Below are 27,125 nucleotides of genomic sequence, written 5' to 3' on the forward strand. Positions count from 1 at the left end.
ACTCGATCACTTGCTTCCTTCTATCTTCTTTTTGAAGTAATATGCACCCAATTCTGGCTTTTGACCCATCACATTGGACGTAAAACATTTGTCCAAGCTTTGGGTATGTTAACAAAACATCGTCAGCGATTAATTTCTTTAATTGATAAAAGCTTTCTTGGCAATAGCTCGCCCACTTCCATTTCTGTTTTTTAAGAAGTTCATATAGTGATTTAGCAGTAATTGCTACAGTAGAGATTAACTTAGAGTGCCAGTTAATGAATCCGAGGAACTGTTGGATTTCCTTTGTCTTGGTTGGAACAGGGTGTTTTAGAATTGGTTTAAAAGCCTCCATATCCTTGCTTATCCCTTCAGGGGTTGTTGTGTGTCCCAAGAATTTGATCGGTGTTTTGCAGAATTCGCATTTGTCGAGATTGAATGTCATATTGGCTGTTTGTAGTTTTTGGAATACTTCTCGCAGTACATTAAGGTGTTCTTCAAATGTTTTCCCTAAAATACAAAGATCATAAATGTAACTTACAATTTTGGACTTTAGTCTTGGTCCCAATATAATTTGAAGGCACGCATTAATTGCTGTTGATCCATTTTTTATTGCCAAAGGAACGGGGCGAAACTGGAAGAGTTGTCCATTGAAGGAAAATGCTATATAAGGCCTGCATGAATCTTGAAGTCCAACTTGCCAGTAAGATCCTACAAAGTCTAGGGTCGATACATAGGGATTACCCTGAAAACGTGCTAATAAGTCGTTGATCTTCCCTGATTTAACTTGTTGCAAAGATATGTATGGGTTGACTGATCTATAATCTATGCATATCCTGGGCTTTCCATTACATTTCGGAACTGCCAACACAGGACTGTGATGCGGTGAGATGGACAGTTCTATGTTTCCATGATCTGGCATCGTCTCAATGTGTTTTTCTATTTCTTCTCGATATGCGACAGGAATAGAATATTGTTTTTGAATAATTGGATCCTTTACAATGATTCCCAAGTCGTATTCAAATACTGTGCATCTGTCAGGCTTTTCTGAGAATAAATCCCTATACTCGTAAATAGCTTTCTTTCCTTTTCTTTCAGTTGATTGGATTGATATAGAACCTCGTCTATCAAATCATCTTTCATTTCAGTTATGGAAGATCCATTCCATTCCATGTGATTATTTTCGATTTCAATGTCGATCGGCGCATCAATCTTCAATGGTCTATTTGTTGCGACTTCTTTTTGACGTTCCCACTGTGTTCGATCCAGATTTGACATATAGTGAGCTTGTATTACATTCTGTGCACTAACGTCACGGGCGTTGACTTCTTCACTCTCATCAATAATACTACTAGAATGACGATATAAGATCCATTATTATTTGGACATTCGGATTAGTGAATTGCACTGTACTCTCTTGTAAGTTTAAGATGGTTCTCATTTGTGTTAAGAAGTCCATTCCTAAGATGAGTTGCTTATTCAATAAATCCACAACAACTACTGGTATCCAATGTCCTGTTCAGTTGATTGGGATGACAGTTTTTCCTTTCACTTTACGCTTGGTTGTACCTGTGAAATGTAATAACGTCATCCTGTTACAATGCTCAAGTGCGGGTGCATAAATATCTTTCGATTTCCATGCATCGAAGCTCAGAATTGATTTGTTGGCTCCAGTGTCCAACAATGTCTTTCGAATAATACCATTCACGGGAAGTTGAATATATAGTAGTTGTTGATTAAAAAAAAATAATAATAATAATAATAATAATACGGATGGATATTCATCTTTCGATTGATTAAAAGTAGATTCACAATTAGTTTCGTTACTTTCTTTTCCATCCTGTATACAAGTGTTGGCTTCAATGCTTGGGCCTTGTTCTCTATTGCCTATTGTGCGTCTTTGGCCCTTAAGAGCACAACTTATGAGTTTAAATTAGTTTCATAATGAGTTTGATTGCCAGGATGTCTCCGCACAAAATAAGTTGCATTTCTTCCAGGGACGCTATATCCCCCTGAATTTTCTTCCTCCTGCATACGTTGCCTTGAGTTTGCTCTTCCCCGTCGGCTAAGTCCGCTTGCTTGACTTGTATCTTCGTTCCTCTTAGTTTCAAGACCTGGGTATCCTGGCTTCCGCTGTATTGCGAATTATCCCGCCATTGTATATCTTTTTCTGAGCTTCTTTCAATTCTCTCGTTATGTCTCCTTCCTTGGCTAGGTGCTTTTCTTCAAGTATTATCTCTGTTAGGTCGTCCCCGAGAGTTTTCAGATCTAGAGGTGTTTGTGATTGAAGATCGAATATTTCTCATTGCGTAGTTTCCATTCAAGTTATTAGTTCCGTGGTTCCTCGTGAAATTATTGCGGGCTTGAATATAATCGTTACTCCGTCCTACATAATATTTGTTAAGGTGAGTTTAACAATTTTCTATATTGCTTAGAGCTGCAATGAAGTCGTTTATACTATCCCCAGAATGGCTCGTTGATGCTTATATGGTAATAGACGACGTAAGCCTGCAAGAAGCATGGGGTCAGATAATTGGGGTTGAAGTTCCTTCATACTAATGAATTTACGGATACAAAAATCAATCAACGACGTGTCCATTTTAGGAAATTAATGTTGTTCCAAGTCGAACCAGCTTAGCGCGGAACTATCTAGCAGGTGCGCTATAACGTCCAGGTATTGCTCTTCAGAGATATCCTGTAATCTGACTTGAGCTTCAAACTTTTGAAGAAATCATTTGGCGGTAATTCTGCTGTTATATCCATCATATCTAACAAAGAAACGTAGGTCTGCGACGTTAAATGATACGTTATTTGAGCTTCTTACGTTGAGATGTCGGTACTCTTTGGGCTCTTGATTCATACTTTGATTCTTCGACACTGCCGCTGGATGAGCTAGTTGGTGATGAAAACAACCTTCTTGTAGAATGAATTCTACTATGAATTCAAGCAGCTTGCCAAAAATAAGTTGTCGCTATTGAAATATAATTAAAATTTGTAACTAAACGTTACTAAAATTTGAGACAGATCAGAGGAAAATTGCACATACAGCACTTAATATAAGGATTTTGTTATCAGCGATTTTGGCCAAATTTTCGTATTATCTGGTCTATCTCCGCTCTTATTCAACCGATTTAAACCAAATTTTCAGAGTAGTCTTTCAAAAGTATTTAGTTGTGACCACCATAACTTCAAACAAATCATCAGAAAACATCTACATGGTGTTTAAACTATTTTGTACTTTTCGAATGGAATTTTCATTTTGTTCGGCTTGTATTTCCGCCCATATTCAACCAATTTGGACCAAATTTGCCGACTAATCTCCTACAAGTGTGTAGCTTTGCTCAACAACATTTGGGACAAATTGGGAAAATATAGAGGGTGTTTCCTATATTTTTGTATTTTACAAATTGTTGGACAGCTGCTTCATTCGGGAGTTGTGCACATGGAAACATACACAATAAATATGCCTGTAACTTTTCACCAAATACACGTAGCTTAAAACTATTACTACCATTGTTTTTCTGCTTAAATTCTAGCCCAAAATCATGTATCATATTGCCCTATTCCTATTTACAAAACTTGACCTGCATTCAAGATGGCGGATTTCAGGATGGCTGCCGTCAAGGTTCACCTTACTGTAGGACTTACCCTTAGGTTTAGTATGTACCCACATTGTTGTTATTGACTTTTTATTATTAACAGGCAGTTTGAGATAAATTGGTGTGACTTTTTATTATTAACAGGCAGTTTGAGATAAATTGGTGAATTTGTGGTACTGAACGTATTGTGCAATTGGCGACATGGATGCGCGACATTTCAATCTGTCATTTTGGTTAATTCCACTTCAAAAACGCAGCTGCTTTTTTGTGTGTAGTCTTTCTGTGGGACTTTCTTCCTCTGAGTGAAATTTTACGGTAGGTTTTGATATGAGCTCATTGATACTTACCTTGTAAATTAATTTGTTTTCCCGATCACTCCCGGCACCAAACTATGTAACATATTCTAATAATTTCATAGGTAAAGACAAAATAACGGTCCGGGCGAGTCTCTTTCCCCTTCACCAATTTATTATAAAATTCGTAAGTGCAATGTCTTTGATTTTCAAAGAATAAATAGTGTCTTTTCTTGTTGACCAGGTAAAGGAGATTGGTATTTAGCATGGTGCCCCTTCTCTCAAAGCAGTCTTCAAGGCACCTGCAAGGTTTTGGAGAGTCTTGAAGGAAAACCCCGTCAGTCCAAGGCAGCTTCGTGAGGTTTTGGTTGTAGTGAGGATCGCTAGTCCAATGCGACTCGGGTTAAGAAAAGGTGTACGCGTAATCCAATGCGACCTCGGAGCAGGTGTTGGTTACTTAATAGTTGGTCGACTGATAGCTGGTCCTCTTCAGGCTGCGTTTTTATAGAAGGCCTCTTGGTGGTTCGTTCCTCCTCGGGCTCCGCGGTCTTGATTTTGTGTCTTTCGTTTTGATTCATAGTTTGTAATCAAGAACACATGTTGTATTGACATGTGCTTTTGTTGTGATATGGGGATCCTTACACCCCCCATACTGAAAAAAAAATAATCTGCAAGATTATTTTTGACAAAGATACACTTTTGTCATTAATGAAAGTCATTTGTACCACAACACTGATACACTTGGAAAGACTGTAAAAGACACTGTAAACACTATAATACACTGTAAAATTACTAGCTGAAAATTTGTGATATGTATATGTAATGGTGATAACACTATGGTTCTGTCCCATCTAAGCACGATCAAAGTAGTCTGTATCATTTTCCTCAGAGTGGCCAGAAGTGTCATCACTGTAGTTAATAAATACGAAAATAGCTAACATATACTAGTTCACTAATAGTTAGTTTAAATTGGTATCTATGTTTACGTTACATCCTGTATTTGTAGTTTGTATCGGTGGAATCTCAACTTTAGTAGTAGGCGCCGGTGAGTTAAGTCTTTCTAATGGTAAAGATATGTCTAGTCGATTAGTTAAGTGTTTTTTTTTTTTTTTTTTTTTTTTTTTTTTTTTTTTTTTTTTTTTTTGTAACGGGTCTTATAAAAGATGAGGTCCAAATAAATTATTATTATTAGAGCCAAGACGAGGAGAATTATCGGTATTAGAACCTGGAACGTATTTCTGGAAAGGAAATGATGGTTTTAGTGTTGGTGTTCTTTTAAATGTTTATATAAGAAATGTAAAGTTATTCCTATAGTAAGGAGAAGAATGAATAAAATACAAGAAATAATGAGAGTGGTCCAAGGAAAAGAATGGTGTAAATGTAATTCGGAAAAATAATTCGGTAAATTGCTTCGTCCTTGCTGAAGTAAAGCTTGAGGAGATGTCACAGTTTGTTGAATATTTTGTAGGTTGAAAGTAAAATTAAAATTATAATCGATAGGAAGTGTGCGGTGTTCTATTGTGAAATTGGCCGTATGTCTGGTTAGTCAGTTGAGGATCTCTGAATATATTCATAATCATTATATGTAAAGAAATTAGTTAAGAGTTGTGATCCGTTTCACCTGTGACAACTATATGGTTTCTTTGGTGAGCTATTCGTACTACTTTCCTTGTTGTTAGTAGAAGTCTCGTTGGAGTATACAAATAAAATTATTCTGCTTTTGATAACGAAGGTTTAATGTGGCAGTTGGCTGTTATATTTCGTAAGATGAGATTATGTAAGCAATCCGTTTTCTGTGATCTTGCTTGAGTTTGAAATTTACAGATTTCTATCATGCGGTGTGTTTGTCCAAGTGAAACATCGAATTAAAAAATCCCTGCCGACGTCCACATAGCAAATTCTGGGGTTTGTTGACGGAGATAAGAAGAGTCTGTCAACAATCCACTATTAAATATTTTACGTAGAAAATGATAATTACTGTCTCGTATGATGGGAATTCGTAATATGATATCTAAATTTGCTTTCTTTGGATCAAAAGATACGAGATATGCCTTGGAAGTTTGATAAAAAAAAAAAGTCCCTGCCTCTTAAATTTGCGTTACCCTGTATAATATTATTAGCAAGAGTTGACTTAATTAGTGCGTCAATAATTCTGTTATCCAATATGCTTTGTATTATTAAGTCGAAATGTTGCTCTATAAACTGAAAGTTTAAGAGAGTAATCAAAAATCGCTCATTTGTTGCTATGGTACACATTAATTGTAAAATCTCATGATGTGTTTGAGAAACCAGTTTTTCGATTGCTACTGTGAAGTTAGAGACGATGTGGGTTAGTCGAAACTTGCGTTCTTTAATTTCCTGAATCTGTGAATTAAGGTGTTCCGTCTGACATTTAAGAAGGTTTATAGAGTTCTTTTAATTTATGGACTTCATATAGCAAATATCCACTAAATGCTAGGTTTGTGAGCCCCATTAGAAGACTAAATATCATTCTGTTGTGTCTATGTGAACATCCTTCTCTAAAATCACATGGGATTAGTTTTAATTTTATTAATAAATTGTGCTTTCTTTTAATGCAATAATTTGATTAAATGTTCATATCCGGAACATGATTCATTTTTGAGTCGGACTGCAAAGAAGTAAATGCAGGCGATACGGTACAAATTCTTTGTCATCATAGTTAATAATTGGTTAATAGTTAATAAATAACCAACTGTGAGTCCCATCTGTCGGAATATGAGTTCATTACCAAAGGTTGTAGAACTTAGAAGCATGCAGATGCAAATCGCTGATCTAGCTATCCGATTCATCCTACGAAAGAAAGAAAAAGCAATATTTTATTATATTGGTTTAGTATTGCGAGAAAAATGGTCGAAGTGACTGTTCGGCTTATTAAAAAGGTATACAAGGCTTTAAAGAAAAATAAAGTGAAAAAGATACATTGCAGAAAGTTCATAAGTGGATTGAGATACCTCAAAAAGATAAAAGAGCGAAAATTAGAAAAGCTAGTGACCAATTTTTTGAGAATATAGACGGACTACTCGTGATAGGAGGAGGAGCCATATTACGGTGTGGCTTAATAAGAAGTTCCTAAACGAAAAAAGGATTATACATTTTAGTATTTATTGGGTAAGTGTAATTGTATTTTTTTTCTATTTGTCTCTAGGTCTTAAATTTATATGCCCTCAGTTTGATATTCGTAAAATGGCTTCAACGGTCCACCGCAATTTCTTGAATTCTGTTCCTGAATTTAGGAGGTAATTCCACACGGTATAAATTTGGATTAAGCTTCTCTAAAATTCTTGCCGGCCATTCATAATGAATGGTAAAATGTTCGGGTAGGCGAATCTTGTAGGGAAATATACTAGAACAAGGTCTCCTGGGTTGTAGGGTGTCCGTTTGTGGCGTTTGTTATAAAACTTCTTTTGTTTGATATATGCCTATTCCAGGTTAGCTTGCACTTTCTTCCTAATAGCAATTAAGTTATCCTTGTCAACTTGTATGTGCTGTGTAGATTCTAGCATGCATTCTTTCGGGATCCTAGGTTCGTATCCAAATAATAAGAAGCTAGCTGAATATTTGGTCCCACCTTGTATGTAAGTATTAATGCCGAAAATAACGTGTGGTAGCTATTTCTCCCAATCCGTATGATGCTCTTGAACAAAAAATTTGAGACAATTTTGTATAATTTTGTTGATTTGTTCTATCAATCCAATCGAAGCGTAATTATATGCTGGTGAATATTTATGGGCGAAATCATACTTCCTTGCCAGGTGTTGTGAACGAGTAACTCCATGGACTGGATGTTGATCCCATTACAGTGTTTTAGATTATCCGAATTTTAGAATGATGTCATATTCTAAAAAATTCTCTATATTTTCGGTATTTATTGTGTTCACTGTCTTTGCAATAACACAACGTGTAGCTAATTCTGTGGCTACTAATATGTATTTATTTCGTCCCTCTTTGCTTGGTAATGAGTAATGAACCCAGTTCATCATATACTTTTCTGGTAGCTTTTTTTAATCTCTGACAATCCGGGCACGTGCTGCGTATTTTGTGAGCAAGGTAGTTCTTAAAGTGCGGCATATAAAATTTCTTTATAGCGATTTTATATGTTTTTGTAAACCCAAAGTAGAGATCGTTGCTTGGCGGTGAAAGGTTGTAAACCATAAGTTGGCTAGCGTCTTGGGTATACATAAAAGATGTAATAAACCATAATCAGGATGATTTTGTTTCCTGTATAATATGCCGTCTTTGAGAGAAAAAAATCTTGCCGATCTAACTGGAAATCTTGTCAGGTTCCTTTCCCTGTAAGACAGATGATGTCCTTGTAATTGTCTTTGCGTTGTTCTTTTGCTCTGTTTGGTACAAGGTTGTTATTTTCTGCTTGTAATGTATTAACTTGAAGACTATTTAATCTAAAGACATGATAATCTTCACCTTTTTCTTCGCTAATTTCGTCATTCTCTTCCTTCATGATGTCTTTTGTTTGTTCAAGCCTACTAATTATGTCTGCAGGATGTTTGGACCCTGGCAAATACTGAATATTGAAATCATAGTCGGCTAGGAATAATTTGCATCTGGTATACTTCCCAACTTTATCGGTTGTGTATCCAACGTAGCTGTACATTTGGCATCCACATAGAGATGGAATTTTCTATTTAGTGAAAAGTACAGTAGAGCGTCGATTATCCGAAGTAATTGGGGGACATGGGTGTTCGGAAAACTGGTTTGTTCGGATAATCGAACTGTACATGTTTATTTGCCAAAAAGAAGTACTGTACAGTAAATTTATTCATAAAAAGAAGTGTGCTGATTGTTGAAACACAGCGACTGGCGGCTTGGCCGGTCAGCAGCGCCTTATGAAGGCCCCATTAGAAGCAATGTTCCGCCAGCGGTGGCTCAGTGCGGCGACTACTGTGGGAAACTTGGTTTGGGAGTGAGGGGGATGATGGACGGTAGGGTGGGTAAGTAACAGGTGCGAGCGAGTACACAGTTCGGTTAAGCGGTCGTTCGGTTGACCGACGTTCGGATAATCGACGCTCTACTGTAACTAAATTTCCGCAAGGTATATATGAGCGTGTATAATTATTTTTGCCAAATATTAGCTTTCTGTTCGGTTTTCTTCAGTCTTCTGGAACAGTAGGCAACTACCTACTCTGTGTAAGTGTTTTGTTCATAACAAGCGAGTATGCCTCCTATTTGAATCTGACTACTGTCGCTATACACGCGAATTTCTAGAGAATCGTCGAAATGAGAGTATGGAGGAGCCTGTAGTATGTCTTCTTTCAATTGTTCAAACACAATATCATGCTCCTTTGTCCATTTAAACTTAGATTTGAAAGTTACTAATTGGAATGGTTCATTTTTATTGTGAAATCTTTGATGTGTGCTCTAAGATATGTACACAACCCAATAAAACTTTTGAGAATCCGTTTTGTAGTTGACTAGTTGAAATTTCTTATTTTCCTTGCTATTTTAGGTGATATTTTAATAGCTTTTCCACTAACGAGGTGTCCTAACACGTGAAGCTCTTGGTAACCTAAATGTTTTCTTGTGGGATGCACGAAAATAATGTTTTCTAAGCTTTTTAAATAGTAATTCTAAATCCTGTTACTGCTGTAGAAAGCTGTAAGCGCTGCAAATTATATCATCCGCAAAACTGGTAATCGTATCGGGTAGTCCTTCTAAAATCATCCTCGTTGCGATACTGAGCCCTTGACTTGAGGTCCGATAGCCCATCGTGCACCTTAAAAATTCGTATGATTTTCTGTTATGATTGAGCTCGAAGGTCATGTATTTACGGCTGTTAGGATGCAGCAAAATTTTGTGATAAGAACTAGAAAGTTCAATACTTGTTGTGATGGTTTTTCTTTTTATAGAGCTTAAAACGTCTTCTGTAGATTGAAATGGAACGAAGAGATACTTGGTATAGCTGTTACATCTCCGTAAATTGAGAACCATCCGAAATTCTTGTGTGTTAGGTTTGCGGAGCACCAGAAGTGGAGAACAGAATTCATTGTTCTCTGTGGGTCTAATTATTTTTGCATTAATGTGTTCTTGAATTTGTTTATCTACCTGATCCCGTATATAAATTGGTATTGGTGGGGAACGGTCGTGAAATACAGTAGACTTAGAAATCCTAATCTTATGTACATATCCCCTAAAATATAAAATATAGTCAGGGGCATACGTAAAAACATCCCTATACTTAAACAATAATTCATAAACTGTTTGTTTTTGCTTTTTGGCTAAGTTGGGGTTGACGTCAAAGAGCTCTTTATTGAAAAGTTTTTCGGTGTATTTTAACACCGTTCTTCAGTCTCTTCTTTTGTTGTAAACTGGTACGCTTTTTCTAGAAAATGTGGTGTTTCTAGAGCGTTAAAAGATATTTTATTCCCTTCCTCTAGAACCGCCACTGGGGTATTCCTCTTTATAGTAACGCTGTTACTATTAGGATTTGAAATTAAAATTGTCATTTTGCTTACGTCCATCTTTTGGTCAAGAGCACTTAATCTATGTTTCTCGAGTATTCCAGGAAGCAATGATGCGTACAGGAATTCTGCATCAGGTGTTTTTTTCCCTGTCACTTGAATGAACGTGTGTGAACGAGGAGGAAGTGTTATCTGCCCAGTCACGTATAAACAGTCTTGATGTGATTGCATTACAATGCGAGTTGTAAAAGCTGACAGTGTATCTTCCTTGTTTTCAGCTGGTGACTGAGGCTTCCGTGGACGTTTGAAGAAAGAAATTATATTCTTGTTTAAGTCAATCGTGGAATAGGTACGTTGGAGAAAGTCAATTCCTAAATTTGTTGGCATCGTCCTATTAACTATTCGAAAGTTATGACTGAATGTTGTTTGTCCTAATTTAAGTGTTATTAGTGCTATTTGCTTTAAACTAATATTCCTTCCTGAAATTCCTTTCACTATTGTCTGAAATGGAATTAAATCTGTTCCGGATGGCAAAGATTCTAAAGGCCATAAGGAAACCGTGCTTCCTGTATCAATTATTGCGTTTCGAGTTCCTAATTTAGTTTTAATTGTTATGTTCGATCTATTATTTTTGTCTTCTAGAGTGATGTTTTCGCGTCTTTTTGCTAATTGTTCTGATTGTTTTTCTATCACAGGGATTTCGTAAGTTGTGTCATTGTGCTCACTAATTTCTGTTTGCTGTTCCTCATGTTTCGGATGATGTTAACTGTCGGCCCCCTTGCCAAGGGGCTGCCGTACACGTTTTTTGGATGTTTATAACAAATGGAGGCTCCGTGCCCGCGCTTTCGACATATCGAGCATACTAATATTTGATCCTCCGCAGGTGTGGCGTGCTGACTGTTCTGGGCTTGTCCCTGCTTTTTCTTCCCTTTGTTACGGTATTGATTATTTCTCTTTTTATATCCGTGATTTCTATTCTTTGGTTGATTGCCATAGCATGACTGCGCTATCACTAATGTCAATTCTGTCATTTTATTGGCCAAGGTAGATAGATCATGTAGTGGAGGATTTTGCTCGTGATGGGGCACGGTCTTCGGTTCTTGACTCATATTATAATAGTTCTTGTAGATTAGGTACTGATGATTGAGAGGTCTTTAAAGATGGATTCGATTGATAGGTATTAAATTGCTGTTGAGATGCAGGTACGTAACTGTGCATTGGTTGCATGACAGGCTGCGTCTGTATAGGATAGGTATGGTGGTATGATTGTTGTGTAGAATACGTTCTTTTTGGTTCAGTTGGTAATATGTACGATAGATTGTGTGGGTTAAATATAGAGTTTTGGCCGTATAGCGTGTGCAATGTTTGTGATAGCTCTGCATGCTCTCTTCTCCGCAAAAGGTCATTGGCGGCTTCTAAGGTGTTCAGTTTTGTTTGTAAGGCGTCTACTGTTTCAAATCTTTCTAACGCGATCTTGTTAAGAAAATCTCTGTAATCCTAGAGAGAAATGGATCTTTTGTTCTTCTGACGCATCTGGTATTAACTGTCTAATCGCTCGGAGTTTACGCAGAAAATACGAATCTATGGGTTCATCTGTTCCTTTTTGGATTTGGAATAGTTCCTGTTCCGCCTTGTATGATGGAATCTTTGGTCTACTTAGTGCAACTAATTTAGATTTTAAAGTTTCATAAGACATCGTTCTGAATTGGTTTTGGTTTTTAAGATGTAACACTAGATCTAATGCCGTGTCCTTCAAGTATATTGGTAAGATTTCCTTCTTTGTAGCTGGTGACCATGATTGCATGGTTGCCATATGGTCGAACAACATGAAAAATCTTTCTGTGTCCTCATGCACGTGTCCTGAATATTTCGTAAGATGAGGCATGTTAAAAGATATATGAGATGCACCCTCTGTCATGTTTGTATTATTGTTGTCTTTTGACTTATATGTCTGTTTACCAGACCTCGTTTCCGACATAAAATCACACTCAGGAAAGGTAAAGAAAAAAGGAAAGAGAGATAGCGAGATTTAGATAAATTTTGATATTGACCTCTTTAGTTTAGTGCTTGTTAAAAAATTAATAAAAAGAGCGCCCCGTAGAAAACTCCCGAAGCATATCACCATGCAGTGATTCTATAGGCAGAGACAAAATAACGGTCCGGGCGAGTCATTTTCCCCTTCACCAACTTAATATAAAACTCCTAAGTACAATGTCTTTCATTTAAAAAGAATAAATAGGGTCTTTTCTTCTTGTTGACCACTCAAAGGAGGGGTGTGTTTTGGTTGTGGTGAGGATGGCTAGTCCAATGCGACCTCGGGTTAAGGACTGGTGTATCCCTAGTCCAATGCGACCTCGGAGCAGGTGTTGGTTAGTTGATCAGTTGGTCGACTGATAGCTGGTCCTACTCAGGCTGCGTTTTATAGAAGGCTCCTCGGGCTCCGCCGTCTTGATTTCGTGTCTTCCGTTTTGACTTCTCGTCGGCTTCATTGTTTGTAATCAAGAACACGTGTTGTATTGACATGTGCTTTTGTTGTGATGTGGGGATCCTTACAATATATTCTTTATATATTGAATGTAAAAAGAAAAGTATTGCGTATGAAGTATTTACTATTTAAACGTTCCGACTATAAAAAACAATACAAAGTAAAGGCCTGGTATCTTCCAGGGAAAACAAACTAAATATAAAATAATATGAAAGAATGACTTATCTGTGTCTGCAGAGCTATTTGGATCTGTGAAAAATAGCAAAATGTTCTTCCTTTGTAGACATGACGCTAAGCTAAACAGCTGTTAAAACACTGAATATAAAATGTTTAAACATAAGAGATACCGGTACTGATGTTCCATTTGCACACCAGATAAAAGACAGTCTCTTGGCGCGATTACTTTCTTACATTATGAAAGAACAACAATACAGCATATTGCGCTTATGAAAAATTTAAGGTGAATGTTATATCTAACTGTTTACGTAATTAAAATAAGAATAAATAGAAAGCACAATGTGCTGTATTGTTGTTTTTTTCATAAAGGTAATATATATCTGTGGCAAAACAATAGGATTGTTTAAAAATTTCATTGGAGAATACGCCGTGGTCGATGCAAACACACCGGTATGATAGTGTTCACATCAGGATGATAAACACATTCTGCAGTAACCTTTATATTAACTCATAATTTTTACATTGCACGGACTCAGAATGCATTTATTACAGATATCAGCAAATAAATATGCTAGTTTATAATTTACTTACAACATCAAGTGAGTTGTGTGAACAAAAATATAAGATAAAGGATAAGGCACAGACAGAAACAACACTGTGTTTATATAATTGATGTGGTAATATATGGGTGTAGTTTCTACTTATCTTCGTTACGCAGTTAACGTTGAAATTTTGGATAGAATATTTAGTCAACTACACACTCCGATTTTTTTTTTCGGTCGAGGAGGAAGGGGGGATATATACGAGGACACTACAAAGTTATTATATGAATATAGTTCTTACGTTACTTGCTACTAGCGTTTCCCGCAGTTTAATTTTGGTTTCCACAATTTAACATTATTATATTTTATTAAATTATAGCCTCTCTCCCTTCCGTTGAGAAAGAAAGAAAATAAACGAGCTAAAAGCTTAAAGATGTTTCCGATTATAAATACAAATGTACCGTATCTTTGCAACTTTTGCAATTTACTGCTCATGCTTGAACTATTCTGGTATGAGAGTCACCATTTCAAATATCTTGAGAACAAAGTAATTCAGCTTTCATATCAAATGGTGATATTATTATTAAGCTAATGAAAATGAATATGACGTTCTATCATCGCCGTGACATCTACATTTTTCTACATTGCATTGATATGTTTTTAACTGAATTTTTTTTTAGTTTTAAAGGAGCTTTTAGCATCGAGAATATCACCCAGACAGCAATTTAAACTTGCTGCAAGTTGTCACAAACTTGCTGTTGCAAGGTCAATTAGCTTGCCGCAAGCTATACTAAGCAAGCCAATTAGCTTGATGCAAGCTTGTGGAAGCTACTTAGTTACATCTGGGCAAGGCTTGCGACAAGCTTGTCTTCACAAGTTAAACACAAATCAAATTATCTCAAACGCAAGTCAAGTATAAGCGTATTCTCATCAATGGCAAGCTTTATTAAGCTTATTCCAAGCGAAACACACGCCAAACAAGTTATATGGAAGCTTGCAGTAAGCGAATTTAGATAAAACAGTATGAAATCCGTATAATTTAACCGTCTGACTAAACCTATGCTACAATATATTGTCCCCTCACCTTCCCAATTATTGAAGCAAATGCACAACCGTGAAAGAACCTAAGTCTCCGATCCGCTTCTGCAAAACATCAAAATAAGCATAATTGTTACGGTTTAGTTGTGACAAGCAACGCGCCGTTGCTTCTTACAAATATCTAATATGTTTTATATTAGCCGCGAGTACTTGAAATTTCTACCTTTTTATATAAAAACGCAGAAAAATGTTTATACTTTAAACATAGCGTTGAGATAAAGTTTATACTGTAAGTTAAACTTGAAGTTTATATTGAAATATCTGCAACAGTTCTGTATTCTTTCGCGAAATAAGTAGGATCTGCTGCCATCTATGTACACATTTATGCTTTATACATAAATACTACAATTCGTTATGTATCATGGTTACCGAAATATGAGGAAATAAAGAGCGACATTATAGGTACGTGGGACTAGAGTACTAGAGTACTAGACGGCACAATTAAAAAAATAATTAAGTTTGTTCTTTATTCCAGCTGAATGCTAACAAGACGCTAACAACGCGAACACTACCTTGTCGCCGAAAGTTAAGAGGTCAGCGTCACGTAGTTTTTGAGAACAACTGAAAATAGAACGCGCGCTGGCTTTTTACTTCAATCTAAAGAAAAGCGTCTCGCAAGTGAAGCGTGGGTTGCCCGCACTACAGCTTGCGCTAAGCAGAAATAAGCTTTTGTGTTTAAGCCAAAGCGAAATAAAATCGAATAAAAGCAACAGGCAAGCAAACATAATGTCCTGCAAGGTTGTATTTACAAACACCCAACATGCGCTTCTATTTGTAAACACCAATCATTTGTGCTTTAGTATGGAATATTATGGCTGCAGACGACAGGAACAGCAGCAACACCACTGGTCACATGACAACGACGGAACAGCAGCGCCATCGCCTCACTTGGACCACCTATATAACCGAGAGGATTCTATAAAAAGACATCAGTCTGCGACTGGTCATCCCTCTTTAGCTTGCTTTCAAGCTCTAGGAGATACCTATCCCAAAGCTTCTAGTTTGCTTCGGAACTCTTGGCTTCCATCTGCCCTCTTAGCTTGCTTGAAGCTCTGCGACTCTTAACCCCCTCACTGCTTGCACGTAGCATTGGGGATCCTAAAATCCACTCCATCTAGCTTGCTTCGGAGCTCTGTGAAGATCCTGCCTTATGCTGCTCAGGCCTTGAGTCCCCTCTCTTCACCCAATATTAGTGCATTTACATTATAGTATCATTTTGTAATCTACTGTTTATAGTGGATTTTGTAACTATCTGATTCATACTAGCTTTGGTATATTCATTACCTTACACTAAAATACAAATGCTGAGCAAAGCAACGTTTTATTATAAAATAATAAAATAATAATGTTACAAAATCCGAAATGCAAAATCGAAATCCTTCAGTGATAACTCACACATTTTTTCTTTTTTTCTTTTTTGTAGTCATGAAAGCTTCGGTGTCGCAATTATCTGAATCTTCTACAATGTTCTCAGAACACCGTAAGAGTTCTATTTGATTTTCATTTACTGCATTCACAATTTTGGAATTGTAATTCCATATTATAGTGGCAACCGTTGGAAATCGCTTAGTTACTTCTGATTCAGCAAGCGCGTTACAGCGTTTCGATGAATATGAAAAGAAATTTGGAATGGGAATGCCACTTATTCTAAAAAAATATTTTACATTCCTTGATGTGATTAACAGACTGTGGAACAACGAGATTGAGTCTGTGATGATAGCAGTGTATGGTGAGTGCACTCAAACACCTTTTCACAAAAGATTGTAAACCGTTCAAATGTCCAGCAAATGTGGCAGATCCATCCATAGCCTAATGCTACAAGCTTTTGCTTACAATTAAAATGAGAGAGAATTTGGAAAGCATGCTCACTTAAAGCAGTCGCAGTACAATCACTAGTAACATCTGCAAAACAAATAAATCTTTCATGAATTGCCGTCTTTCACGTACCGATTGAATGTTGAGAGATCTTTGCAATGTCCGTAGTTTTGTCCAACATTATTGCTGTAAGAAGTGTATTGTTTATTTCTGACTTAATTTTATCCAGAATTACCCACCAACACATTTAATAATATAATTCTGAATTCTGTTTGATGTTCCTTTAAACACTCCTATGCTGTGAAGATGACAAGTCAACATGGGCGCCCGAACGAGAGGGCAGGGTGGGGCCCGGACCTCCTCTGGCTCACGAAAATGTATACGTAATATATCAAACCACGTATATTAAATACAAGACGGAACATAGCAACCATGGAGATGGACCCCTCCTTAGAAAATTTTATTCGCGCGCCCCTGCAAGTCCATTTAGTGTCGTACTTAGAAAGTAACTGAATTACTTCAATATAATTTCCCTAATTCACAGAATCTTCCTGTTTGTTATGACTTCTAAATGATAGCTCTTGTTTAGCCATAAAACAAGAGGAATAAATCAATCGGTTCATTAGTTCTCGGTTTGAATTAACTTCTGCATTGCTTGCTCAATTGAAAATCAATTCTGGTTTCCCGAAAGTTTTCAATTTAGTTATTGTGGACAGGTGTGAATAACATTTTTCTTGGCGCAACTTGGGTTTGTAAAAATTGTTCATGTCACAAAAGCCATCATTCTTCCACACGTCCTTTTCTATGTGGAACAGAATACAAGGCCAGCAATACAGTTTGTTTCTTGTCTTACATGTACTTAACTATTTCGAAGAAGCAAAATAATCCGTTTTGATATTATGTATATAATATTTCATTTTTGTTTAAATGGAAATGCTTGGAGTTGTTCTACCACTGGTTATTATTTTTGCATTCCTTGAAAATTAAGGAATCCAATGGTCCAGAATACAAGACTGAAACGGTCGATCCCCACTCCTACTGTCCCCTATACCAATTGAAGTAATATCACTGTTTGCGCCATCGCTTTGCTGCAAGGGACTCGATTTCTCAGACGAGTCCCCTTCCATACTTTATTCTTCGAGTCATTTGCAAAATATATTGATAATCTAAAAAGTTCACATTTCACTACATTTCTTAAAGTGTCAAGATTAATACTGTAAATTTAATAGCGTTAAAACTATTAACTGTAAAAAGCAAACGAGCATTAAATTCGCTTACGACAGAACGCCCGTGCTTAGAGCTTAGACAACATAATATGAGGACTAGCGGCTGGACCCTGTTCCCTTCCCCGAGAAAAGCCGATTAAAACCCGAGCGTTTCCGATCTCCACTTCGCTGTCGCACCCAGCACACGGGCGCTGACTATAGTTGTGTCAGAACAACTGAAATAGTGTTATTTTACGAAAATAGAGAAATACAAACAATGTTTTCGTTTTCTTTAGTATATATTTATCACAAAATATTTTAATTAAAATGCCAGGGGACTAGGCTAGTCCCCTTGACGGCACGCCGCTGGTTGATTGATGAATGACTGCATGAATTGCCCTCACATGATTATTTTTAGCTTGGACTTCTATCGTTTGCATAATTCAACTCGCCTAAGAACTAGTTGCATCCTGCAACTTCAACTTTTCCACTGTTTTACCGCTCACTGTTTGCTTCAACAAAGGCACAGGAAATTGGATCATGACCACATCGTTGGAAACAGATAACAATTGCAAATTTGCCGGTTGTTAACAGATAACAATTGCAAATTTGCAGCTGAACGAAGTAGGCGAAAAGGGTTAAGGAAATAAGTATTGAATTTATACCAATAAATTCAGTGTTCGGAAGTTTATACATCCATAAAATGCATTATTTCTCTTTTTCATATATTCTTCTTATTATTATTTCTGCTTAATAGTTCTATGTTTTTATATAGTTATTCAATAAGATTATAAGAAGTACATTAGCAGTCAGTATTAGTGTTTTATTTCAAAATATGCGTATGGCTTTCTGTAAGTGGTTTACCTGTCTAAGTAGTTCAGTTTCCAGTGGAATTAAAGGCCAACACAAATAGATTTCACTGTAGATCTTTTTCTTTTACTTTACAGAATAATATATGTCGACTTTGTGCGGAAGAAAAGAACAACAAGATTAATATATTCAATATCTCTGGAGAAAGTGTGAATATAACTACCAAGATTCAATTATGTTTAAATATTACAGTAAGTACTTTTCACTGTATTCTGTTATATTATTTTCTTCCAATCGGCATATTTTTACTGATTTTCTCTGTATTATATTGTGTGTTATCAGTGTATAATATTTGTACATTAAAATTTCACTTACAGGGAAGAAATGTATAACAAATATTGTAGCTCCGCTAAATTTTTCACTAACTTTTTAATTACCAATCAAATATTAAGTTGTACTAAGGTTGGAATGTATCCGTATTTTACGCCATCGGGTATTCTTGGTTGGTTGAGTTGGGAAAAAAACATTAAATTAAAACTTTGAGTTTAATGCCCCACAATTGTGTCTGTTAAGCCCAGTGACGTAACTAGGGAAGAGGGCAAACGGCGCTTGTGACCCAGGCGACGGATTGGGAGTGCGCAAAATTGGGCAAATATTTGAGGAAATGTTTCGGTTTGGTTGGTCAGGGGGGCGCTAAGGCGAGTTCTTGTTCCGGACGATAACTAGCGTAGTTACTTCGCTGGTTAAAGTAAGGGAGACAATGATTCAAGCAAGTGAATGATGATGGAAGAATTGGTGGAATGAGAAAATGAGAGGAAACGTGGTTTCCGCGACAAAACCCACGAACACGGTGTTGTCCACCACAAACTTACTTGGCCGTGAATCGAACCAGGGACCCTACGCACCAGAGGTAAGCGCTCTACCACTGAGCCACCGTGTCCTTTTGGTTGGTTGATTTGGAGTTCAACGTCCCATTTAGTGTCGAGGCTGTGTAGGCATTGACCTGCAGGTTAATGTGGGATCAGAACTACTTGAGCTCCCACTGAAAATCGAACCAGGGTCTCCCACGCCGAAGACTCGTACGCTAACATCTAGCCACCAGGGAGTTCATCGGATTTTCTTGAACTGTAATAATAGTATTCGTCCATCCTATGTAATTCCTATACTCAATGAATTCCTTGTAGATATGAATAATTTCGAAAGAGTCATTGCTTAAAGCATAAGAAGAAAGGATAATTTTTTCTTTCTTTCGCATGTTGCTTCATTAGATACGAATGGACTGAAATAACAGTAAAAGTGATCTAAAGACAGAAGCTGAATCTGTGAAACGTGCACCGTTATGATAATACAGTCACGTAACAGCGTTGCAGGCATATAGTGGCGAGAGCTTGGTGAAGGAAGATAAACTTCGCGCGACGGGTTTTTGGCAAGACTGCAGTAAGAAATGGAATACTTACGAGAAAATACAACTAATTCCGAAGGCCCATCACCGAAGAAACGAAACTTGTTAATTAGATTCTATCTTGTGTCGAACCAATCCACTGGATCGTTATTACTCACTTAGTGTTGTAAATAGAAAAAAAACCGTTCGTATTTTTTCAGAAATGTATGTTTTTTTTAAAAAAAAAAAACATTACCTCTCGTTTTTTTTCTAAATTTCGTTTTTTTTCAAATAGTCATTTGTAATGCATCTTACGTCTATTTAAGTATGAAATATTTTTATGTAGGTGTAATCACCGTAAAATGCAATATAAATTAAACGCTAGATACTGACACGCTACAAATATTTTACAATTTACATGTGTACCATACCTATTAACAATTCGGGTTTCAGCAGTTTTCATCAATATCAACTAAGAAATAAAAGTAGAAATAAAATTTTGTTTTTTCGTGAAAGCAGGCCTTTAATATGTGGAAAATAATGTCTAACTTGTCTAAAGGTAAAAACTAATACTAATCTGCCTAATAGTATTTTTCTAAATATCATATATAAATAATTTGTCGACGAGATATATATGATATGCAGAGCCGGCTCTACCATATGTGCATTTGCATGGAGCGGCAAGTTTGGAGGGTCCGGCAAAATCTGTTATAAGTAGAGGCCGGATGGTTAGGCATTAAAACTTGGAAAATAGGCACTAAAATGTAACTAGAAATAATGAAGATAAATACTCAATACAATTTAAAAAATAGATTTGTCAGAAATAGTTCAAAGAATATAGTAACATACCTGTTTGTTAATGTCTTCTTTCATTCTATATGTAAAAAAGGAAGCTTCATATGTATTTCATAATTTATAGGCACTAAATAATTGCTTTATTTGTAGCGTATGTAGTGCTTGTGTATTTACAGTATATAAATTATATATTTTTTCCAATTAAATCTTATTTCAAAGTAAATGCATAGAATACGCAACATTAGGCACTAAAGCAATTATTTAGGCAGTGAGGGGCAAAATAGGCAAAAAAAATGGCTTAAATCGAAACTATAATCCCCTATATAAACTTTAAAACGTTATTTTTGATCATATCTTTAGCATTAAAGAATAGCATTTTGCCTAACATCCGGTCTCTAGTTATAAGTATATTATTTAAATTAAATATTTCTTATCGGAAACAGACTTCATGAAGATGGTAGTTACATTTACTAAGCTGACCTATTTCAATACTACATTCATAAATTATGTTTAGGTTGCATTAGTTAAAGGTCACATAGACAATGCTAAAGCAAATGGTCGAATCAATCCGAGCACAAATTGCTTGTTTTCAAATGCACGAATTCAATTCTCGAATAGTAGCGAATATCTGTTCCATTTAGTAAGTTATCACAGTTTTGATATGACAAGTAGTCTTGTTTTTGTCAGAAACAAGTTCCTTATCATTGAAGATAGAAACAATTTTTTTTTTTTAATGTTAATAGATGTAGAAGAAAAATCAAGAAATAAAGATTGGAATTACAAACTGGAATTCGTGCAAACTGCAATGTATCGGTTTGCAATACTGGAATTGCAAACCGATACATTGAGATTGAAGCTCGATATTAAATTCTATAAAAAGGATTACCATCTTTGTTCTGCAGGTATGTTTTCTTTATCTTTCACAAACATAGTAGATAAATATTTTTTAAAAGAAACACACACAACGGGATATCATTTTCAGTAAGCATTTAAGCCTTTCTGAGTGCGACTACACTTACCCTCCCCTTCGTTGTTCATGCTGGAATAGCATACTTAAAATCATGACTTTTAAGATTTGTTCGTTCTGGAGAAAGGGGGAGGCGGCATATTATGCCATTTCACGGAGCGACAAATTGCCTAGGGCCGGCCCTAATGATATGTATATACATGAAATAAATATAGGATGACTCAATTTGAAGTAATGCAGGGTATTTCAAAATTAATATTAGGGTTTTGAAACTTTGAAGTATCTATTACAATTAACTTACAATTATAAATATTATATCAAATGAAAGAGCAACTCAAACAGTTTTGTACGCACGCATGCACATGCATTGTTTCTTCTGTTTGCCATTAGAAAGAGCAAGTAGCAAAGATGGAGACTAGAGAGCAGAAAGCTTTTTGTGTTTTAATAAAGACTGAATCTGTACAGTACAACCGTCTGTGTGAAGAATATTAAGGAGACACTTGCAACTACGTCCTTATCGTTTGCAGTTGCTACAGGTCTAAAGCCTACAAACTACGGTTTACGTGCCAATTTCGCAAGTGAAATATTTCTGCATAACAATGAAGATTTTCTGGATCGTGTCGTCTTTAGTGATAAATCGACATTTCACCTAAGAGCTAACGTGAACACTCATAATGTTTGCATTTGCATCTGGCCGTCAGCAAATCCTCTGGAGATGATACAGTTGAAACGAGACTCCCCTAAATTGAATGTGTTTTGAGCTATATGGCGGAAAGTTTATGGGCCTTTCTCGCCTATCGACTAGATGTGTACCGTGTGACGAATGAATCTTACATCGAACACTTGTAGCAAAGACTGTTTGAGGTGCGCTTTTACTTGATGCATTGCTTATAATTGTACGTAAAATGTAATAATTACTACGAAGACTTAAAACCCCGAAATTCCTTTTGAAACACCCTGCATTTATCACGAACAGTGTTAGAACTAAGATGTAAAAAGGGAGAAAATTTTCCTTATAAAGTTATTGTTTACAACAACGATATTATTATTAGTCGAGACTATAACTACAACCACAACACGGGTTAATAGTCAAAAAACTGTAATCAAATGTACACTAGGTGGCCAAAGTGACACACACGGGTGTGTCATTTTTTTAATCCACTCCTGTGTGGACACTAATTAAGATATCGGGATATTATTCTTGCCAAATATGGTTGGCCCATAGTTTATCATATTAATTTCTTTTTCTTCTGGTGTCGAATTTCCTTCTCAAATTTCACCCCAGTCAAAAATTAGAGAATTTTCTAATTTCAAATTTCCTTTACTTTTTTCCTTGTAGCTTCCTTCGTTGTAGAAAGACCTCCTTAAGATTTGCCAGATAGATACCTCGGATGGATACCTAACTGTTGACATCAATTGGACGGGCCTGCACGTAGTGTTACTAATTAGGGAAATTAAAACTTCCCTAAATTTGGGCAAAAAATTCGAGATTTTTGTTTATAAATCCGCACCTATACGTCCGAGTGCAAGTCAACTTACGCCAATCGAACATTTGTCCTTACTTAACAAACGCAAGTACAGATCGTTACAATGGGGTAATTAGGGGGCGCACGAAAAATTCGTATTTAGGTTCTAAACCTTGATTTTTCTAGATTTTACCTTTTATGTTTACCGTAATATATTTTTGGTAATTAGAAGCTTTTGTTCCTTAAATATCGCCATAATACTTGTAGGATATATTAGTGGTGTACCAATGTTTAATTTAAGATAGTTTGCGTCTGTCTGGTAGCAGTGTTGTCAGCTACAGAAAATTTTAATTCCAGATTTTAGGGGGAAATTTTGGGAAAATTATATGTTTTGTCTATTATTTCCCTCTTGTTGGTTACATCGGAACAAACGTACCAGTATCTGGAAGTCCCGTTTTTGCCCTACACAACACACTATAGAAAGTTTCAATAGGATAATTAGGAGAAGTACAGTTGAGGTTTATAATAAACCATGTTCTGGAAATGGTAAGAAAATGGTGAATTTCTGAGATAGAATGAGATATTTTTTTTTAAAAAAATTTCATGCTTGCTTTGTTAGATACCGCCATGATACTTGTAGGATATATTATTGGAGTACTAAGGTTTATTTTCAGATGGTTTTCGTCTGTCTGATGGCAGTGTTTTTAGCCAAAACAATTAATTCCCAATTTTAGGTGAGAAATTCGGAAAATTTCCCTTTTCCCTTCTATTATTGCCCTCTTGCTGGCTACATTGAAACAAACGTAACACTACCTGAAAGCTTCCTCTTTGCCCTACAGAACGCACCATAAAAAGTTTCAATAGGATAATTAGAGAAGCTGTAGCCCCGGTATATCTGTTGATTTTTGCTTCTGAGGCGTAAAAAGTGTCGAAATTTTATATGTATGATGAGAGAGAATTTTTTCTTCCCCCTTTGAATGGAAGCAAGAGACTTCAGGATTTCACTGTACCTTGTCAACACACCAAAGAAGTTTTTAGGTGACTTGAACCCATATAGCAGCAGTGGTGCTAGATAACAAAAAAAAAAAAAAAAAAAAAAAAAAAATGAAATTCGGTTAGGGAATTTTTTGTAAATTTTCACCCCTACATTTTCGTCAATTATTTCCCACCCATTGGCAACACTGCAATGCAACTTACACCAAAAAATAGCCACATCAATTTTCTAAAAAACAAGGCCTTAACCATATCAATCGAATGAATGTTTTTTTGAGCAATAAGTCACAAACTAAAAATGTTGGAAAACGCTAAAAATAACCTTGGTCCGAAAGGAATAATCACACAATTTTGCTCGTATAGGTACAAAGAAACAAACGATTTGTAAGTTACGAGGGCTTCGACTCAAGTTCTGTTGATTATTTCAATAATCTGCAACATAAATCAATAAATAATAGTTGCCAGAAAAAAAACAGACATTTGAAAAAAAAACATGAATAAGAACGATGTTTTTTATTGAAAAAAACTTCACAGAAAAAAGACCGTTTTTTTTACAACACTATACTCACTTATATTTTCTTTATTGCAATATTAGTACAGTATTCGCTATTCCCCACAAAACACGAAGGTAATAAATCTAAACAAGTCTTGTTTAATTTGATCAGAGTTTTAAGTTCGTATAAACTATTTTCAATACATGCCTGCGCAGTCACTAGCCCGAGAACTACATTATTGCACCCTAACTCAGTTTATAAAACGGAAAGTAGTTTAGACTTCCAAAATATATATTATCTATTACTTCAGTAATATCGAGTACTCTCTGACAAACATCAAAATGACTCCTTCGTGAGTAAGTAAGTAATCAGCTTTCCCACCTTTGGTACCTAAGAGCAAGGTTCGATTCCTGGAGAGAGCATATATGGATTGGACCACACATTAAATTGGAAGTATGTCTCATACAAGCTCGTTCTTGAAAGGGTATGTTGAATTCTAAACTAACCAACAATCAAAAACTAAATCTCAAATACAAAAGCATTACATCCAGCAATAAGAAAAACTATTCAATAAAACCAAAATGTAATATTGAACATCCGATATTAACATCATAATATCCAGCACTTTTCTAAACATTCTTTGTCACATAAAAATCGATTTAACTTTACTTTTACATGAAGACTTTGTTACCCTGATATCCTTTATAATAATTGTTATGCAGATACCACACTGATACACGGTTGACACTGTTGTCAATCCACAGTTGCGCAACATTTGATTATTACATATTTCAAATGTACATGTAAATCCAAAGCATACAATATAACACTTGTCACTTAGTGTTGTAAACTAAGAACGCTACAAACATCTAAATTTTGATGGCCTCTACGTCAATAATAACGCAAATGAGGCAGGTAGGCAATGCACGTCCAAAATACTTTAGTGTATAATACTATGATCTGCTGAGACTAATTTTGAGTGAATACAAACAAAGTAACAAGGGATTAAAAATTTGACTTGCTTTCGAAAGCCTTTATTTCGTAGAGGTGCTTAAATACAGAGGATGTTCAGCCGACGTTTGGCCGATTTCGTTCCTTCCCCCTCCCGGGCAGAATGGCGTGGCGTCCTGCAGTGTTGTGCAGTGGCTTCCTGGGAACGGAGTTGTTTTTCCGCGCGGATGACAATAACACACAAAACAGGACCATTGTTGTGAGTGTTGTGTTAAATTTGTTTCCAAGTGTGTGGGTTTCCGCTTTGTGACCAAAATGTCGTCCAAACTAAGCCGGTTTTGGGAAGGCTATGTTGCAGCTCTTTATGACGCCCATTTTAGTGTTTCTGTCATTAGAAAGCAGTGCAAGAAGAATGGTTGCAACATCAGTTTAAGTGGAATAAAAAATGTTATTAAAAAGTACAAGGTCAACGAAGCTTCACCATTTGGATCACCAACGAAGTTGCCTACTCTCTGTTTCACTTTATAAAGAATATAAAACGGAAATGACGTTCAACGAGCGCGACGTTGCCACTTATAATGAGTATTAGGACGCCGATTTGAGAGAGAGAGAGAAAAAAACAAGAACATAAACCAAGCAGCGCAGCGGTAAGCGACTCAGTAATAATAATAATAATAATAATAATAATAATAATAATAATAATAATAATAATAATAATAATAATAATAGTAATAAAATAATAATAATAATAATAATAATAATAAGTGTAAGTACTTACCATACGTAATTTACTCTCGGAGGCAAGAAACACCCAAATCGTCTTCATCCAGGTCCATGTCCTGATCTTCATTGAAACTGTTGACTGCTTCTTCGTCACTTTCACTTTCTGAATCACTATTTAAATCTATAATGAGTCTGTCATGTACAATTTCGATCAGTCCATCTGCATCCCACATTTCCTTCTCAATTTTTTTTAATGTGTTCAAAATAGTTTTTACAGTCTTCTGAACTATTTTTTTTTTTTTTTATCCCTTCCTCGAGCAAAATCTGAACGTCAGACAATTTAAATGTTTTATTTTCTGAAGCAACATGGCCCTTAACTTTACTCCACACAAGTTCAATAGGAGAGAGTTCACAATGATAAGGGGGCAGACGAAGTACTTCGTGTCCGGCTTCCTTTGCAATACGGTCTAGTCTATAGGAGAAAGCAACCTTATTTAACATTTCTATTCAAATTTGTTCCAGTTTGAATCACATTCAACACCTTTAGTTTTTAACCACTCCACAATTTCTTTTTTACTATATGATTTCGTTGGGATTTTTTCGTCCTTTACTGAGTGTGTGGGAGCATTGTCAATTACAATCACGGAATTTGGTGGTACATTCGGAGGGAGTTTTTCTTGGAAATATTGTTCATATTTTTCTGAATCTAATTCTCCGTGATAATCACCTGTTTTTGTGCCGCGAAAAACGAGGTCAGCTCCAGGAATTAACCCACTCTCAGTCATTGCATGAATAACTATTACCCTCCATCCCCCTTTCCAGAAATTGCCTTTACGCCTGAGGACAAACCTTCTCTCCAAGCTTGGTTAGCTGTTTTGATAGTAATATCATGCCATGCCTTTGACTTTGTGTAAC

At 36.1% G+C, this 27,125-nt stretch overlaps 1 protein-coding gene across 11 annotated transcripts in view; it reads left to right on the forward strand.

Annotated features, from left to right (window-relative positions):
* The window catches only part of LOC145694661 (uncharacterized), a 392,660-nt gene that overhangs the window by 61,275 nt on the left and 304,260 nt on the right, over window positions 1–27,125 (forward strand). For all 11 annotated transcript variants that reach the window (XR_014133035.1, XM_081771115.1, XM_081771120.1 and 8 more), the window contains one exon: window positions 18,578–18,691. Coding sequence is in view for 10 of the 11 variants with exons in the window: in XM_081771115.1 (XP_081627241.1) it covers window positions 18,578–18,691 (114 nt within the window). In the remaining variant the exon portion in view is untranslated. The remainder of the gene's footprint in view (window positions 1–18,577; window positions 18,692–27,125) is intronic.

The sequence above is a fragment of the Thermobia domestica genome, chromosome 9 (genome assembly GCF_964235325.1).
Source record: "Thermobia domestica chromosome 9, izTheDome1.hap1.1, whole genome shotgun sequence".
NCBI classification, from domain to species: domain Eukaryota; kingdom Metazoa; phylum Arthropoda; class Insecta; order Zygentoma; family Lepismatidae; genus Thermobia; species Thermobia domestica.